The sequence below is a fragment of the Pangasianodon hypophthalmus genome, chromosome 19 (assembly GCF_027358585.1).
Source record: "Pangasianodon hypophthalmus isolate fPanHyp1 chromosome 19, fPanHyp1.pri, whole genome shotgun sequence".
Taxonomy (NCBI): Eukaryota; Metazoa; Chordata; class Actinopteri; order Siluriformes; family Pangasiidae; genus Pangasianodon; species Pangasianodon hypophthalmus.
In genome coordinates this window covers 2,195,410-2,214,035 of record NC_069728.1, presented here as the reverse complement: position 1 = coordinate 2,214,035, position 18,626 = coordinate 2,195,410, and the positions used below count along the sequence as shown (strand labels likewise).

The window sequence follows — 18,626 nt, the reverse complement described above, 5'->3', positions numbered from 1 at the left end:
GGTTTGAATTGCATGGACTGTGTACAGGAAAATGGACCAGTATGTGAGATGCTTACTTGAACCTGGTCCACTAAGGTTAAAATGCGCCTTTGTAGATGACCACAGGGAGGCAAAGTGCCATCAGCCCAGGGACGCAACACCACTAATCCAGCTGACAGTGTTTTATATATTTAAAGCAGCCAGTCAGCCCTGGATCCTTTGTTACAAAACAGTAGCCAGCAGAGGCCATGTGGCCTGAGCCCGGCTGTATGCTGGAACACACTGCAGTATTCCCCGGGGCGGTGGGGGGTACAACTCTAACTGCACCGTTCTGGTATTAACATCTATCTCGAGTGATCTGATCACCGAAACGCACAGTCATTTACACCTGGCATTTTGAACGCATCTCCAGCGACCACTGAGACCACTGATCGGATTTCATTCGTCATTTCCACTGGAGGAAAAGTATCGCACACATGTATTGCGTCAGCCTTCATCTGCACTTGTTTTCAGGCAGAAATTCTCTCTCATGTCCCTGTACAGACTGTTTCAAACGTTTCTATCACGTGGTCTGGTAACAAAACTTATAAATGAACAGGAGATGAGATCACAGAAGAAGCAAAGAGAAGCAGCTGCTTTCATCTCTGCTGTTATAGTGTCACCTTTATCCATTAATCTAGCGGTGGAGAACTACAGCTCAGCGCCATTTCCAAACTCACAATGATTACGTGTTTTCCAACTAGGGCAATGACGCAGTCGGTTAGGCCGTCCTTCATTGCTGTCCAGGACAAATTGCAATGCTTTTGCATTCACACTACAAATGTTATGTGATCATATGTGTCCCAGACCATCTCCAAATGTGGTTTGAGTGATCAGATCACAGTGTGTCTCCAGGACACATTGGACCCATTTCCTCTGTACTTAATGCTGTCCATCTACGATTGGATCACTCAGGACACACGTCAATGCCAGGTGTAAACCAGGCATCAATATCACTTCCTCAGAATCATTAGGGATGAATTCATACATTTACAATTTATATCCTGAATGTATATTTCTGTAAAGCTGCTTTGTGACAATGTCCATTGTTAAAAGCGCTATACAAATAAAAATGAATTGAATTGAGAATAGGTGAAAAGAACTACGGAAAAAACGTTCCAGAGCCTGCGGGCTATGGCACTAAAGGATCTTTGCCCCCCTGGGCACTACCAGTAAACCAGAACTGGAGGACCTGAGAGTCTGAGGAGGGCTGTAGCAGCTCAGACAGAAAAAGCAAGTCGAAGCCATTTAGTGCTTTGTAAGTGAGAATTTTGTGTGAGTGAGGACTCTAGCTGCTGAGTTTTTAATGTGCTGGAGATGTGTTGTCAAAGATTCTGCCTAGATTGCGGACATCTGGAGAAGGTTTAACAGTGATGCCTTCTATCTTTGAGATTAGAAGGAGCAACACCTGTCACCAGGGACCTGTCAATAAGAGCTGGGGTGAGAGCTAACAGAAGAGCAGGCCCTAAGAATGAAAGTTGGGGTGGGATGAAAACTGACAGGTGGAGGTTGAGGCTAGAGCCTGAGTCAGGATCAGCAAGGGTAAAGTGGGTTAAGGAAGAGTTGGGATGTGGTTCTGAGTTTACAACAGATGGACAGAGAGGAAGGAAATGTTGATAGCTGACATCATTTTTAACCTTGAAAGAACGTATGAAAGCTGCACACTGGGCTGGAGAGCTCGGGGTATCTGCTATAGGTGGCTTAAGTGTGTTTATGGTGGCAAATTTTAGCTTATTGCTACCCCTACTGATGACATACGAGAAATAGAAAGTGCAACCAGCATTAAGGGCACCGCTATACATGTTTAAGTGGTCCTGATAGGCAAGGAGGCAGAACCACAATCGAGGTGGGGAACCAAAGTCACCCCGGCAGGGAAAAAATGAACTCCAAAAGAAGACATGATGGCGCAATGGGCTCATCAGAGCGGATCACCTCTACATAACTCAGTGCACTCAAAAGGAGACCCACAGCAGGAGCTCGGTGACGTTATTCAGGGCCAGGAGAACCAACGGTAGCCTGGAAATACACGTGTGTGTAAGTGTGTGTGAGAGCGCACAGCATATGTTCACCGATCACAAAAAGTTTAAAGGCTCACTCTCTGGCTCAGACTGACATGGTGGAATCAGTTAACTCTGTATTTACTGTTTTTCAGTATATTCATTCCTGTAGATAGATTCGATTTTTCAGCTTTAACAGATTAATTTCAGAAGGGCAGGCTTACAAAGGATTAAATTCACTCGTCTGTTAATTTCCCATTCACACTTTAAATTTACTAGCAGGAAAGTCATTACCCACTGTATTCTGCCCCCGTGGCTCAGCAGTACTGTAAACTGCTCTACAGTGCTTAGATACATTTATAAATAAATAAATAAATATTTAAAAAAGGTTTCTGTAGCTTCATTCAATGTGCACTGCAAAGCTCCTTAAGACACTAAACTCACCCAAACGACTAAACTTGTGGGTATTTATCAACACTACATACTGAGTAGTTCTGGGTCATTAAAATGAGTCCCTGGCGGAATGAGCTCTGTATTTACAAAAGCGCTTTTACACTTGGGCTCTGCTCCAGCCATCAATGTAGGTCACTACAGTAAGTCCCCTAATCGTAAAGCTGTAATCTCTGCTTGGGCATTTTAGATGAATTAAACTCTGCACCTCTTTTTGATTCCAGGACCATGCAGTATTGCACATCCTGAACATCACTGAACATCACTGAACATCAACACACACGATTTCCACTGCTTATGTGAAGTAGTGACTAACAGCAAAGGAATCATTTTAGCAAACCTTTCCAAACACCTTGTTTCTACAGAGGTATCTATATATATTTCCTAAAAGGGCACAGAATGTTCATGATTCCTTAACAGGATTTTTAAATGCTTTGTATATATCGAAATTCATTGGTTTCCCCTGACAGAGATAGCTGACAAAGAAGTGTGCTTATACACCCCCACCCCTCTGACAAAAAAAAAAAATAAAAATTCCGATAAGATAAGACAGAGTCCCAGAAGACTGGAGAATTTTTTTCAATGATAATTTGGTGTACAGTATTTTATAAGGAGGCAATCTGCCACAAACCATTTCAAAAGAAGTTATTTTTAATGGAAAAGTATTTTTCTTCACTTAAGCAGAAAATTGCAATCATTGTATAAAATAAACAGTGATATTATTATTATTATTATTATTATTATTATTATTATTATTACTGCATATCACATCTTTCACTAACCATTATTTCTCTATTGATTAAGAGCACCTTTGAGCTGGGTGTAAAATTGGTCTTTAGTGAGGCTTTTGTACTCCCTTGAAGAAAAACTATTTTAAAAAGAGACAGACTTGGTTATTATGTGAGAGAGAGATAGAGAGAGAGAGAGAGAGAGAGAGAGGGAGAGAGGGAGAGGGAAGGGCCCAGGACGGGAGGAGCGGGGCTTTGTTAACATTCTGAAAGCACTGCAATCGGGCAGCATGCAGTGAACAGGAGTGTTTAGTATGCCATCAACCAACCAAAGAGGTGAAAAGGACTTTACTGCACTGCTGTTTCCCTGTCCAGTTTAAAACGCACAAAAACAGAAGGAGCATGCTCACACAAACTGGCATGCAAGTTACAATTAAATAAACACTATCACAATAATTACATTATTGCTTGGAATAACTGAACAAAACCAAGGATTTTGTTTACAATAATATTATTGCTTTACTGTAATAGTGGTGGTATCAATATGCCGTCTAAAATGGGAAACAACTACTAGAATCTGCGTAGGACAGACAGCTGGCAGTGTACACACTACACAGAAGTTATATGCATGTTTTGTTTGGCTCGATGTGACTATATACACATTATAACAGCTTCAAACTAGCACTAGTAGTGGTAGCTACTGCTGAGTACTGGTTCACGAGCATTTGGGCGGTTGGTCATTGCGATCCCGGAGCCATCAGGCTGTGTGTGTGCAGATGATTCCCATTTGGGTAAAGGTGCAGGCTCTACACGAAAGAACATGATCACGTGACCAGATTGTGCTCTCTCTCTAAATATATATATTTTTAATGGAGTGGCATTTCTGTGCTTGTGTTCCCTGTGTGTCTGAGTTTCCCCCCAGGTTCTCCAGTTTCCTCTCACCTCCCAAAAACATGCTGGTAGGTAGATTGGGCTCACAAAATTGCCCCTAGGTGTGAATGAGGGTGCGAGTGTGTGTGTGTGTGTGTGTGTGTGTGTGTGTGTGTGTGTGCGCGCGTGTTGCCCTGTTTTAAACTGGCATCCCATTCAGTGTGCTCCCACCCGAGCTCCCAACACTGAATCAACCATCTAAAATACATACTGTGCTTTTTAGTTGATAAAATAATGAGGTGTGAATAATCTACGACGGACGATGAAGAAAAAGGCATGTTATGAAAAGCCCATTAGTCCAGTCTGATCTGACACGTGGTGTCCTTGTTCTTGCCTTTGCTGGGATGAACAGAGGGGAGATGCTGATAGTGTTTACTGACACTCACCTGTTTAACTCCCCCCACACACACACCCCTAGAGTGAACAAGTGGGCGTTTAGGCTCGACAGGACAAGGACAGCTGAAATCTCAAATGACATTTTGCTGCTGGTTAGTACTGAAAAGAAAGCACAGAGGTCCAACAAATGTTCCCAAAACGTTCATAGACTACACTTCTCAGCTCAGCTCCTATCTGGACCTAAACATCAGTGACTCAAACCACTTTCACGGGACGTAGTATGCTTCTCTGCATTTTATTTGCTGGTTGTCGCATGCAAAAAGAAGCCAAGACATAACCGAGTGAAAGGACAACATCAGTATACATGGATTAGTTACTGTGCCATTTATTCAATAAAAAAAAAACTTTGAGTGTTTATTACCAGCAGACTCCAAGAACGCAACATAAGTAGAAAGAAGGTGCATGTGATAAGTGTTTGAAGCACAAATTCTATTTTATGTTGGATTTGTTACATCACTTCCTGTAAAACAGGACTTTAATGACAAAAGTGGACCTGTCCACCGGCAATGCTTCATACTGCCACGAAAACGCTTCAGCTGTTTTCCATGGACTACACCAACACACATTGTGCTCACACACACGCACACTACAGTGCAAACCCATATGAGGATGGGTTCTCTGTTGAGCCTGGTTCCTCTCAAGGTTTCTTCCTATCACCATCTCAGGGAGTTTTTCCTTGCCACCGTCGCCCTGCTTGCTCATCAGAGACGGCACACACACACACTTCACTTTACTTTTGTTTGTGTAAAGCTGCTTTGAGACAATGACCTTTGTAAAAAGCGCTATACAAATAAAAATGAATTGAATTGAATTGAAAAGTGAACGCATGCATCCCTCATCATTTCATAAAGTCATCCTCAAACATTAGAAGTAAAGTAACCAGTTTATCTAATAGAATGAAATCCAACCTGAACAGGATAGACTAGTGAGGGAATAAGCTTATCCAGACTGTCTTAAGTATTTTAAAGAACAAGTATAAATCTAGTATGTTTAGATATAGACGAGTGAGTAGTTACTAGATGACTGGTGCAGATCAAAAGCCTCACTGATGGACGCACAGAGCAGGACTAGTTTTTATAGTGCACTTTCCAACACATGCTTCTAGAGAAGGGTCACAAAGTCCTGCTTAACCAAAAGGTAACATAAGTCAGAGTGTAGAATAAAGACGTTGGTGGGGTGTGTGTGTGTGTGTGTGTGTGTGTGTGTGTTGGGGGCAGTGAACGCAGGGCAGCTGTTCTTCACAGATGGGATCCCAGGGACCACCTGTTCCAGACTCGCACTGGAAAGAGATCCAGCAGGACAAGCCAAAGGAAGCAGAAATAAAGGGGGGAGGAGACTGTGGTGGTTGGCAGGCAAAAGAAAAGTATGAGGGGAAAGTGAGTGAAAGTCCAAGGCCAAGGCTGTTTTGGCCACTGTATTGGGCAGATCAGCGTCTTGGCTCTGAGACTTGGTAGAAAAGAATTTAATTCAATTCAATTTTATTTGTATAGCATTTTTAACAATGGACACTGTCACAAAGCAGCTTTACAGAAATAAATAGATTCAGATTAAATTAAACCAAAATATATTGTAAATATGTGAATTTATCCCTAATGAGCAAGCCAGAGGTGACGGTGTTGGGGAAAAACTCCCTGAGATAATATGAGGAAGAAACCTTGAGAGGAACCAGAGTCAAAAGGGAACCCATCCTCATCTGAGTGATAATGGATAGTGCGATTATAAATAATTCCCTTCTATAACTGTGTACTACATGGACAAATAGCGCAATTGTGCAACCAGTAAACTCATTACAGTTTTCTGGTTTGTTGACAGTCTGGTTTGCTGAAACTATCCACTGTCCACTGACGGAGTCCTGAATACAAAGCTGCTCGTGGCAACTGCAGCCCCAAAGCCACCACAGCAATCGCAGCCCCAAACCATCACAGTACAACTCCCCATATGAGATCCCCAAGCCATCTCCACAGCGCTACTCTCCTTACCTTTTGTTTGAGTCCTTTTAAACTGTTACTGTAACATGACATTGAGTGTCAGAGATGGTATACATGGTGACACTATTATTATTACTATTATTAGTTTCTGTTGGAAATTTTCTAAACCGACTATAATGGGCAGCCTATAGCAAAAAAATGGAATTTGCCACAACACTTAAACCTTAATTGGTGAAGAGTTGGTTTATTGCTTCTAACTTTGGGCAAAATAAGAGTGACGTGCAGTTCTACTAGGCATCCATCAGGCATGAGCAGACACTCCAGCCGAGAAGCGGCACACGATCTTTCCTTGACGTTGAAAGGTGGCCAGTGATATTTCCAGAAAGCCCATTCCAAACATTCCAACAGGGAGACAGGCTGAACTGCCACAAAGGTCACTGAACATTTAAGGTATAAAATAAATGTAGTGAGGCAGATTGGCCATGGGAAATTATTCTTTCTAAGGCTATAAAATACCAGTACGAGAAACATGAATGTTGACCTCATGTGAATGGACAGCTGCTTGCTTTACCTGGAGCTGCCTGTTCTGTCAGCACATACTAGAAAAAAAAAAAACAACAAACACAAAACTAGTGAAAAGCACCAGCAGAGACAAAAGGCATGTTTCCACTGAAGGAACCTTTACAGGCTTGTTTTATATCAGAGGCAGTGCGGCATGACTGGCAAAAGGGGAAAGTTTCCATACCCCTTTTGTATCTACTCAGAGAGAAACACAGGAGTGGAAACATGCTTTTAGTGGCACACTACATTCAGGTTAACACCACGTGAATGCAACAAAAACAATAAAGGACACAACTTTGTTTTCAGCTCTCTCCATGTTCACTGTGCTGTCGCAGTGTCTTCTTCCAAAGGAAACGGGGCATATAAGATCATGTGAAGGCTTTTCGTAAAAATGCAGTCGGACTGGCAGATCAACATATTTTTTCCATCACAATGCATGATCATCTTATGTTTACAAAGATGTTTAAAGTTTTCTCAGCTTGTACCTCATTTTAGAGATCCCGATCCTGATTAAATAGCTAATATCCAACCTGACAAAGGAGGCAAATATGGCATATCACAGATAGTGATATCATAGTGATAGCATCATTTCCTTTACTAATTCACTGGTTCTTCAGCCATGCATGGCTGAAAAAAAAGTTATTTGTTGAAAAAGTACAATATTTGTCCATATAATGTGCAGCGCCTGGGTTAAATCTTCCTTTCTCCTGTCTTCACTCCTTTTTTTGATATTGCATTGCACTGGCCTTGTCCCCATTTTTAAGTATGTTCCAATACTTGGTCCAGTACTTGGAGGTGAGTGAGCAGTCATACACCAGCTCTCATTTATTCACTCTTATCTCTCTGGTTTTGGAGGACACAGCATTTTGTCTGCACTAGTAAACACTGTTTCCACACAGTTGCTGACATGGTGTGCCAAATGGTCACAGAAGCTACATTTCTCTCAGTCAGGAAAGGATGAATGATGCCCTTTGAGGATCCTTTGCTTAGACAAGAGTTTATCATCTACTGCACGTTGTACTCCACAACTAATGCTGCCTTCCTAACTTCAAAAATGTTGCCAGAGTTTGACTGTTACATACACTTCTTTTTGGAATTAGTAACATACATCTATTGCAGAAGATATCACTTTGTGTTGCCTTGGCAACCTCACCATGAGAATGAACAGGCCATCGGCCTCTGTGGCTTCATCCTTCCACAGCCATGGATTTAAATGCCTGAAGTTAACATGTTCTTCCAGAAATATTGCATAAAAGAACTCTTTTTTAAGGATTCTTGTCTCTGTGCAAAATCACTGAAATGCAACCTTTTGTGATCATATACAAAGCGCTGTATCCGCACGTGGTGGCATAATGATCCATATCCTCCTTCATACAGCATAACAGCAACCCCACGCACTGCCCTTCAGCTCCCTAGCAACGTGCATTTGAGTACTGAAAACACATCCCTATACAGTGACAGCAGCGTAAAAGGAGACTGGGTGGCGAGTCCAGCCACAGGAGCAGCTTTGTAGATTCGGAAAAGAAGGATGTAGGATAACAGTAACGTATCTACCACTTTCACATCTGCTGCAGTATATGCCACCTGCAAAAAAAGCTTGCCAACACCTTTAATCATGCAGATGCATTTTAAATATACAGGACACTGCAGCTTCTGCACTAAACTTCCTCTCAGCCTTGTTGTGAGAAACACAATTACCCATAATGAGTCCATAACAATTTCCGTAATGACTGCCCACATAGCGTCAGCTCCAAGAAGTGAACTGCCTTAAAATATCAGGCAAAGACATGCTGCAGCAGCTCACCAGACACACATCAACGGACAAGAGGCAGTTCGTTTAGAGAGAACGGCAGAATATTCACCTTGCACCTGATATACAGGGTGTCCTAAAGGTCTACATACATAGGCGACTATGTTTGCCAGCAGCACGTCGGTGTGCCTTCGTCAGTGGATTCGTGGACGTCCACTTCTCGGTTGGTCCGCAGCACTTCCAGTTTTTTTTAATTTGTTAATTTGTTTTTTAATAAGTTTGGCAGCTGTGTCATGTGTGATGTGCTCGCCATGTTTCCTGTTAAAGTCCATCGCAACCTTGCGACAGCTTCCCGCTCCAGCCATGAGAAGGTTTTCAATACGTTCTTCTTTCGTCAAAGGCATTCTTAAAGACTATCTGAAACACATATGTAATCTAAGTATGAAAGATTTTGGAAGAAAAAAAAATGAAACCAAGATAAATCATGTCATAACTTTTTCCACCCTCAATGTGAAATTTGGAAATCTGATGAGACCAGTTCCAAAAGGTATAATAATTCCATAATTCCAAAAGGTATGTTTGGCACAGAAAAACAAAAGCACATCACCAAAAGAACACCATAGCCACGGTGAAGCATGGTGGTGGCAGCATCATGCTTTAGCGCTGGTTTTCTTCAGCCAGAACTGGGGCTTTTATCAAGGTGGAGGGAATCATGAATAGCTACAAATACCAGTCGATTTTAGTGCAAAACCTGCAGGTGTCTGCTAGTATGCTGAAGATGAAAAGGAATTTCACCTTTTAGCACAACAATAACCCAAAGCATACATCCAAATCAACAAAGCAATGGCTTAACCAAAGATCAGTGTTTCTGAATGACCAGAGCCCAGACCTGAATCCAACTAAAACTCTGTGGGGTGACCTGAAGCAGGCTGTGCACAGGAGATGCTCTTACAATTTGATGGATCTCAAATGTATTTGCAAGAAAGAGTGAGAAAATATTGCCAAGTCAAGATGTGACACGCTGATAGACTCTTAGCCAAAGAGACTGAGTGGTGTAATAAAATCAAAAGGTGCTTCAACAATTTATTAGTTTAGGGATGTGCACACTTACACAACCAGGTTATTGTAAGTTTTTTATTTTTCCTTTTTTCCCCCCAAAAAAAGCACACATACGTTAAATATTTATATGCACAATATGCTACTTTTAAAATAGAAGTGGAGACATTTTGGGGGGAAAGCAGCAATGTTATCAGAAGTGAGGAGCTAAACTGTAAAGCAGAGAGAGAGAGAGAGAGAGAGAGAGAGAGAGAGAGAGAGAGAGAGAGAGAGAGAGAGAGAGAGCAGTTATCAGAAGACTCCAACGGCTCCAAAATTCGGACTCAGTCAGCTTCAGACTCGATTGTCCGTAAAGGCAATTATTGTGGTAAAAATGTAACCACGGTGTACGGTAATCACCATTTTTCTCACAGACATTCCACTCCTCCTTACATGAAGGCATCACCCTCACCATGACTTTTCTAAATGAGCTTCAGAGCTCAAGAAACCCCAACTGAGCACAGGAAAAACATGGGCCTAACAACTAACCACAGAGCTAAAGAAATGTTCCATACAGTATCCATCCAGCCTTTCTTTTAGACACGCAGCAGTTACAAATCCAAAGAATGCAGAATTGAATCTGCTGAAAATCTATATGCTGCTCGCACCAGTAAGCAATACCTAAAGCAAAACCTGTCCAATACCTGTTAGATCCTAGAAATGGTTGTAGCACAGCAGCTATGCTCATTCCTACATAGGAATAACATTCATGAAATGTACCAGTCAGGATTTAGGCCTCATCATAGCACAGAGACAGCACTGGTTAAAGTGGTAAATGACCTACTACTGGCCTCTGATCAGGGTTGTGTCTCCTTGCTTGTGTTGCTTGACCTTAGTGCAGCTTTTGATATCACTGATCACGCTATTCTCCTCGATAGACTAGAAAATGTTGTTGGAGTTGGGAATGGTCCTCTCCTGGCTCAGGTCTTATTTGCCTGATGGTGACTTCTCTACACATACTAAGGTAAAGTTTGGTTTCCAGCAAGGCTCTGTTTTAGGCCCACAGCTCTTTTATATATGCTACCTCTGGGCAAAATTATTCGTAAACATGGTATTAGCATCCAATGATGACACACAGTTGTATGTTTCAGCAAAGCCAGTTGACGGACACTGCTTAATAAGCTTAGTAAAGTTGAGGAATGTGTAAAAGACATTAGAAACTGGATGCTTATTAACTTTCTCTTACTAAATTCTGACAAGACAGAAGTACTTGTACTAGGACCACATGCAGCTAGAAGTAAGCTTTCTGATTACATAATAACTCTGGATGGTCTTTCTGTTTCATCATGTGCAGCAGTAAAAGATCTTGGTGTGGTTATCGATTCTAGTCTTTCTTTTGAAGTTCATGTAGATAATATTACTAGGATAGCTTTCTTTCATCTCAGAAATATTGCTAAAATAAGAAATATATTGTCACTACACGATGCAGAAAAATTAGTTCATGCTTTAGTTACCTCTAGGTTGGATTATTGTACTGCCTTACTGTCTGGATGTTCCAGTAGATGCATAAACAAGCTCCAGTTAGTCCACAATGCAGCAGCGAGAGTCCTTACTAGAACCAGAAGATATGACCACATCACCTCTATCTTATCCACACTGCATTGGCTCCCAATCAAATTTCGTATTGATTATAAAATACTACTATTGACCTATAAAGCATTAAATGGTCTCGCGCCACAGTACCCAAGCGAACTTTCGGTCTTTTATGATCCACCACGCCCACTTAGATCAAAAGGTGCAGGCTGTTTGTTGGTACCTCGAATAGTGCGGGCTACAGCTGGGAGTAGAGCTTTCTCTTACAAAGCCCCACAGTTATGGAACAGCCTTCCACTTAGTGTTTGGAGTCTCAGTGTTTAAGTCTAGGCTGAAAACATATTTGTTTAGTCAAGCCTTTTGTAAATATGTTTTCTTAGGTAAAAGAGCAGATCTGGAGGGTTTCACAGGCATAGAGTGTTGTGGTGAACTGGGATGTTTGGATACTGTCGCCCCCCCACTCTCACACATTCACTCAGGTGGAGTGGCTGGCCGCTTTATGTCCCAGGAGCCCTCATGTCTGTGTTACCTTCTGGCTCTCCCTTTTAGTTATGCTGTCACAGCTAGTCTTGTCAGAGTCCCTGCTTACACTCCGCACACAAAGTACATTGTCCTTAACCATTACACAACAAAAGCTTACCTAACAATCTCTCCTTCTTTCTCCCTCTCTCTCCCTCAAGCTACACATGCTACTCGTGAGATACCAGTGATCTTGACCCCTTCTGCTCTCCGGACCTGCCTGACCCATCCTTATGCCCTACTTCTGGTTGGAGTTCTCATCGGTTGAGTTTGCTTGCTGCTGCTGGGGGTGACCCCATATGAACGGCCTGAAGAACCGTTTGGATTGCTGGGGATGATGCCACTTGGGGGCTGTGGAGATGGCTTGGGGATCTCATATCGGAGTTGTACTGTAATAGCTTGGGACTGTGATTGCTGTAGTGGCTTTGGGGCTGCAGTTGCCACGAGCAGCTTTGCACTCAGGTCTCCATCAGTGGACAGTGAATAGGTTCAACAAACCAGACTTCTTGTGAAAACTGTGATGAATTTACTGGTTGCACAGTTGCGCTATTTGTCCATGTAGTACACAGTTATAGAAGGGATTTATTTATAATCGCACTATCCATTATCACCCAGATGAAGATGGGTTCCTTTTTGACTCTGGTTCCTCTCAAGATTTCTTCCTCATATCACATTAAGGATAAATTCACATATTTACAATTTATTTTGGTTTAATTTAATTTGAATCTATTTATTTCTGTAAAGCTGCTTTGTGACAATGTCCACTGAATTGAACCTGTGAGTGAATCACCAGCAGACTCCAAGAGTGCAGCCACTGATCCTTCTGATGCAAAAACCTGAACAATGGTTCACAATTTTTAATGCTTTTGGTTCTTTTATTTCAGTCCATTGACACTGTTTTCCCTTGGACGAATCACATTACACATATTGATCATCAAGAGTGTGCAGCAATGCAAATCATACACGTAGCACAATGAAATCATGGCTGAGGAGAATCCTCCTGGTATAAAGTGTGGGGATGTTCTGCCTACCTTACAGATGACCAGGGAAATCCAAAAGAACACCAAGAACTTGGCAAAACATCTTGCTGATGACCATCCCGAGCTTCACCGAGAGTTAAACAGCATTGTTATGATGAAAGTGTTTAATCGGAAAGCCCCTACATGGTAGCCTAGCTTTTCTAACACTACTGGCAAAATGCTGCATCATGGTATTTTTGAGAGAGTGCATGTTGCTATCGGTTAACTTCACCTTCATTATAATATTTTAGAATGACTCATTACTCTTGTTCATCACTTTAACAGTTTACAGACATTTCTACTAAAACATCACTTCATACAACCTTATGTGGAGGAAAATGTAGAGAACAAAAATGAGTCAGTACCTACAAGGATGTAGAAACTATTCCACTAGAAGGCCCATTATTTGGCACTTTGGCAATGGTGGAAACCATTGTTTTTGGTGATCAGGTTAGAACTTTCATGACTCTCTGATGTTTTCTTATGATTCAGGACAACAGCGTATGGGTTTCCTCATGTTCATGCTTCACAAATCATTCAGTGTTCAGCTGCCTCTTGTGCATAGTGGATTGTGTGTGTAGGTGGAAGGGTGGGGTTATCATGGAATATACTATTACCAAGAGAAGAGACAAAAATGAACAAATATGGTATACAGCGTCACAGGAAGAATAGATTATGGTACACTTATCACCTACGTATTTCAGCCAAGAAATTATTTGAAACACAGACAAAAAAAAAACATCAGCTGCTGCAATAGCCTCGTACATGAATCTTGTTTCTAGGCAAAACCTAACTGTGGTCAGAACAGAGAGGCAAGGCTGCAATCACCACTAGAGTGTTGCTGAGAAAGCACAATACAAAATTTTGCATATTTAGAAAGCAGGAACAACCTCAGACAGACAAGGATTCAAAGCACAATAAGCAAACCTCTCACTCTGAAGCAGAACAATAAGACACAAATCTGCAATGGCCCTGGTCAATTTATTTTTGGGCAGCAATAAAGTGGAAGAACAGCACAAGGAATGGCTGTCTGTCAATACCAGAAAAGATCTACAGTGAAAAGAGCCTTGGGTTAAAATAAAAATATATTAAGGTGCTAAAAAAGACAGATAAGATGAGCTGCTGCTATTTAAAAAAAAAAAAAAGAAAAAGATCAGTATAGAGTAGAGAGTGGAAAGAATGTCTTTCTGTTATTCCATCTGGCCTGCTTTTGTATCGTTAGAGTTTAAACCAAATGCCTCAAAAGCCTGCCACAAAGTCATACAAATGAGAAAGCCACAGTCTGTTTCACAAAATTGAGTCGTATTCAACATCACTACAAAAAGTCTTGCTGCTGGCTAAATAGTTTTCTTATTAAAGAATTCTTTTCATCATTAAAACAGACTGATGGGGCTGTAACTCAACGAACACTGTGAGAACGAAAACATCTTTAGACCACGACGTTTCCCCAAAGAACTGTTTTTGGCCAATAGTCAACATGACAGTGTGATCATAGAAAAAGTAATCTGACTTTTTTTTTCGAAGCAAATACTAGACCCACATTTCCACATAGTACAGCTGATCAGAGTAATCGCTATGGCATTTCTCTGCAGAGTATCTGCTGAGAACGCAGAGTTAACAAGAACAGCACACACGTTCACGCTAAACCAGTCAGACTGCATTTTACACAAGTTAACCTTTTCTGTTTATCATCTGTTTGGCCAAGGGTGTCTTATCTACTGTAATCTGGCCCATGTAGAAAAAACCAAACAAAAACAAAATCCTCAACATTCATTTCCACTGTCGAGGTGTAAAAACACTGATGCTCTAAATAACAAGGAGGCTGAAGTTAATTTCTGTCTGACCAGCAGGTTTAGAAACTCTGCTGTAGTGAAATGGACATATTTACTTAATTCACATACACAAGTGCACAGAAGTCGCAGCCTGAGTGCCTGCGACAAGCAAATTTCATGTACAGGCGATTATTTCTAGTTGCTTGGTGAAAAAAAAGCCCTTCTTTTTACTGTCTTTCCCAAAACAGAAGTTTTCCTTGGTTATATGTTGCTAGTTTAAACTTCGTGGCTCTTGGTGGTTGTGTGATGAAAGTTGATGCTGTAACTTGAGCTCATGCTCCCGAATCGCGCCGCCTGCTGCACTACACACACTGACCGAAGCACGTGACTGACGGTAGAAAGGTTTTTATTTTTACAAAGTAAAGTCTACTTCAAAGCTGTCATTTAATTCTCCTGCAACTACACGCAGTCACCTCACGGATAAACACGTCAACAGAAAATGAGAATGTTAGCGTCGAAAACTAGCTTTTATCTGTGTTACGAGGACTGAGCATCGTATCTCGTAGGCAAAACCATCGCAAACGAACTGGTGACTTTCCGCCGAATGTGATTTGTTTCTCTTAGTCTGTATTAATGCACGTATTCTAGCTCACCACGTGTTATGATATTACTTAGCACCACCATCTGACACTTTTTTTTAGCCTAGTCTCAGTTAGGTTTTCGTGCAGCCGAGACACAGCACTGGAGAGATCTGTCCACCCCTGAGCACTACACTCTCCCCTGAAGACCGACGTTCTCTGGGAAACTTAACGTGTTGTTACAAGTAGTTCTCTTTCTTTAGGTCTGGTCTTACAAGAGCACCACCTCACCTGCTGCATGCCTGCTCCCAGCACACACACTCACCCATCTGCTCAACTCTGCACACACTGGCGGAGGAGCACTATTATTAACAGATTATTAGAAGACATAAAAATGGCACAAACTTGCCTCATCCTCACTCTTGGTTCAGGTCCGATTGGTCTTCTTGAGTAATGCTAACACCTGTCCTAGTTCTGTGGTGGTGTTTTATTTATTTATTTATTTATTTATTTGTCGAATCCCTCCTCTTGTGTGTACCTTTCCCATCCCATCCACTGTGTCAGGGCCAGCCATGACAAAAGGCTCTTCTCAGCAGTTCACCTTCACAGCTTTTGTCCTGAAACTCTTCTTTAATGTGAAGTTTTTGTAACTACGCTGCACTTTACACACACTTTGCTCTTTATGTGAGCCTTCTGCTCCACTGTATGGCACCTGAAACAGGTTTTCTAATGCAAAACGCCAAGCAGATGAGTACAAACTACTAACAAAACAAAACAAACATCAGACAGTATTTTGGAGCAGCAGCAGCAGCAGCAGCAGCCCTGTACCTACAGACTCACACTGCAGCTTCTGCTGCAACACAACAACCAACCGCTGGGAACTGAACACACACTCGGGTCACAAAGTGGCGGCGTGTTTCTACCTGGTGTAAAGGTGTAGCTGCTTATTCACCGCAGGATGGAGTGAACAGGTTGTTTACGCGTCAAAGAGCGGCGTGGTTACTATAGCAACAAGCCAAACACGACTGCAGCAGCAGCAGCAGATAAACGCGCAGGTTGGGATGATGAACGTGTGTGTGTGTGTGTGTGTGTGTGTGTGTGTGTGAAGGCGAAACGTTCAGCGCTGAATCGCAGAGTGTTTCTCAGAGCTCCATGACTTACTGAAGCCCACAGATTCACACTTCTGTCTCAGCTGCACACTGACTTCTCCTTACCTCATACTGATGCTGATCTTCTGCTGATCTTCTGCTGATCTTCTGCGGATCCTCGCGCTGCTGGAGGTTTCTGCCCGGTCAGAGCGCACGCGCTTGCTGTGGAACTCTCCGACCACAAAGCGGGAGTTAATCAGCGGGACGCTGCGGGAAAAAGAGCCACGAAACAGCTGCTAATAAAAATAAAACCGGAAAATTACAAAGAAACACACACCGGTCTACATGATACCTCAAAACACCGTGCGTATACGGAGTGAGAGAGCGTGCAAGTGGGATTTTTCCGCGTTACTCTTAATGATCAAAGCGCCCGAAAAGCGGCAGCGTGCCGCTGGAGTCCCCTCGCGCGGCTCCGCCACTGACGCAAGGCTTTTTTCTGCGCTACGTAAAATACGTAGGGACGCACAGCACGCTGGCCACGCCCACACGCCAACCCGGGAATAGGAGCGAGTCCCTGCGCCTCGGACACCAGAGCAGCAGCGGAGAGAGAACGCCTCAGTGTGGGCAGCTTCCTCATAACACTGGGTCATCATTTCAGAGGAAACTACTACTCTCTCTCTCTCTCTCTCTCTCCCCCCCCCCCCTCTGTCTCTCTCCCTCTCTCTCTCTCTTTCTGTCTCTCTCTCTCTCCCCTCTCTCTCTCTTTCTGTCTCTCTCTCTCTCCCCCCTCTTCTCCCTCTCTCTCTCCCTGCTTTCTCCCTCTCCCTCTCTCTCTCTCTCTCTGTCTCTCTCTCTCTCTCTCTCCCCCCTCTTCTCCCTGCTCTCTCCCTCTCTCTTTCTGTCTCTCTCTCCCTCCTTCTCTCTGTCTCTCTCTCTGTCCCCTCTCTCTCTCTTTCTGTCTCTCTTTCCCTCCCTCTCTCTGTCTCTCTCTCTGTTCCCTCTCTCTCTCTTTCTGTCTCTCTCTCTCTCTCTCTCCCCCTCTCTCCCCCCTCTTCTCCTCTCTCTCCCTGCTTTCTCCCTCTCTCTCTCTCTTTCTGTCTCTCTCTCCCTCCTTCTCTCTGTCTCTCTCTCTGTCCCCTCTCTCTCTCTTTCCGTCTCTCTCTCTGTTCCCTCTCTCTCTCTTTCTGTCTCTCTCTCTCTTTCTTTTTGTCTCTCTCTCTCTCTGTCCCCTCTCTCTTTCTGTCTCTCTCTCCCTCCCTCTCTCTGTCTCTCTCTCTCTGTTCCCTCTCTCTCTCTTTCTGTCTCTCTCTCTCTCTCTCTCTCTCTCTCTCTGTCTCTCCCTCCCCCCTCTCTCTCTCTCCCTCTCTCCCCCTCTCTCCCTCTCGCCCCTCTCTCCCTCTCTCTCTCTCTCTCTCTCTCTCTTTCTCTCCCCCTCTCTCTCTCCCATACTCTCTCTCATCGTCAAAAAATAGATACCAAACAAACATATCATGACCTCACTATAATATCCTATCCTATGAATATCCTATTCATCCTTAACAAAATCTTATAATACTAAATGTACACTCACCATCCACTTTAATAGGAACACCTGCAACTCATTTATGCAGTTATCCAATCATTCAATCATGTGGCAGCAGCACAATGGATAAAATCATGCAGATGCAGGTCAAGAGCTTCAGTTAATGTTCACATCAAACAACTGTGATCTCTGTGACTTTAACTGTGGCATGGATGTTTGTGCCAGACGGGCTGGTTTGAGTATTTCAGAAACTGCTGATCTCCTGGGATTTTCACACACAACAGTCTAGAGTTTAAACAGAATGGTACAAAAAACATCCTGTGAGCAGAGGGTCTGCAGGCTAAAACACCTCGCTGATGAGAGAGATCAGAGGAGAATGACCAGACTGGTCTGAGCTGACGGGAAGTCTATAGTAACTCAAATAATCACTCTTTACAATCACGGTGAGCAGAAAAGCATCTCAGAACACACAACGCAATAAAACCTTGAGGTGGATGAGCTACAATATCAGAAGACCACATCAGGTTCCACTCCTGTCAGCCAAGAGCAAGAATCTGAGAGTGTCATGAGCACAGACTCACCCAGACTGAACTGATTGTCTGATTAGATAACTGCATGAATGTGCAGGTGTACTGGTGTTCCTAATAAAGTGTAGCATGAGTATATATTAATCAGTTAACTAATCATCAGCAATGTTCTGTCTGAACTTGATCTTAAGATGACATTGACACTGATACAGACA

At 42.7% G+C, this 18,626-nt stretch overlaps 1 protein-coding gene across 2 annotated transcripts in view; it reads right to left on the bottom strand.

Annotated features, from left to right (window-relative positions):
* The window catches only part of enah (ENAH actin regulator), an 86,680-nt gene extending 69,818 nt beyond the window's left edge, over positions 1-16,862 (bottom strand). The window contains exons 1-2 of one of the 2 annotated variants that reach the window (XM_053242379.1): positions 16,715-16,856; positions 16,489-16,629 (exon numbers count right to left, since the gene is read on the bottom strand). In XM_053242379.1, the coding sequence (XP_053098354.1) occupies positions 16,489-16,493 (5 nt within the window). In that variant the 5' untranslated portion in view covers positions 16,494-16,629; positions 16,715-16,856. Of the gene's footprint in view, positions 1-16,488 lie in introns of both variants that reach the window. The other variant, XM_053242378.1, reaches the window with a different exon arrangement.
* Positions 16,863-18,626: the final 1,764 nt, after the last annotated feature.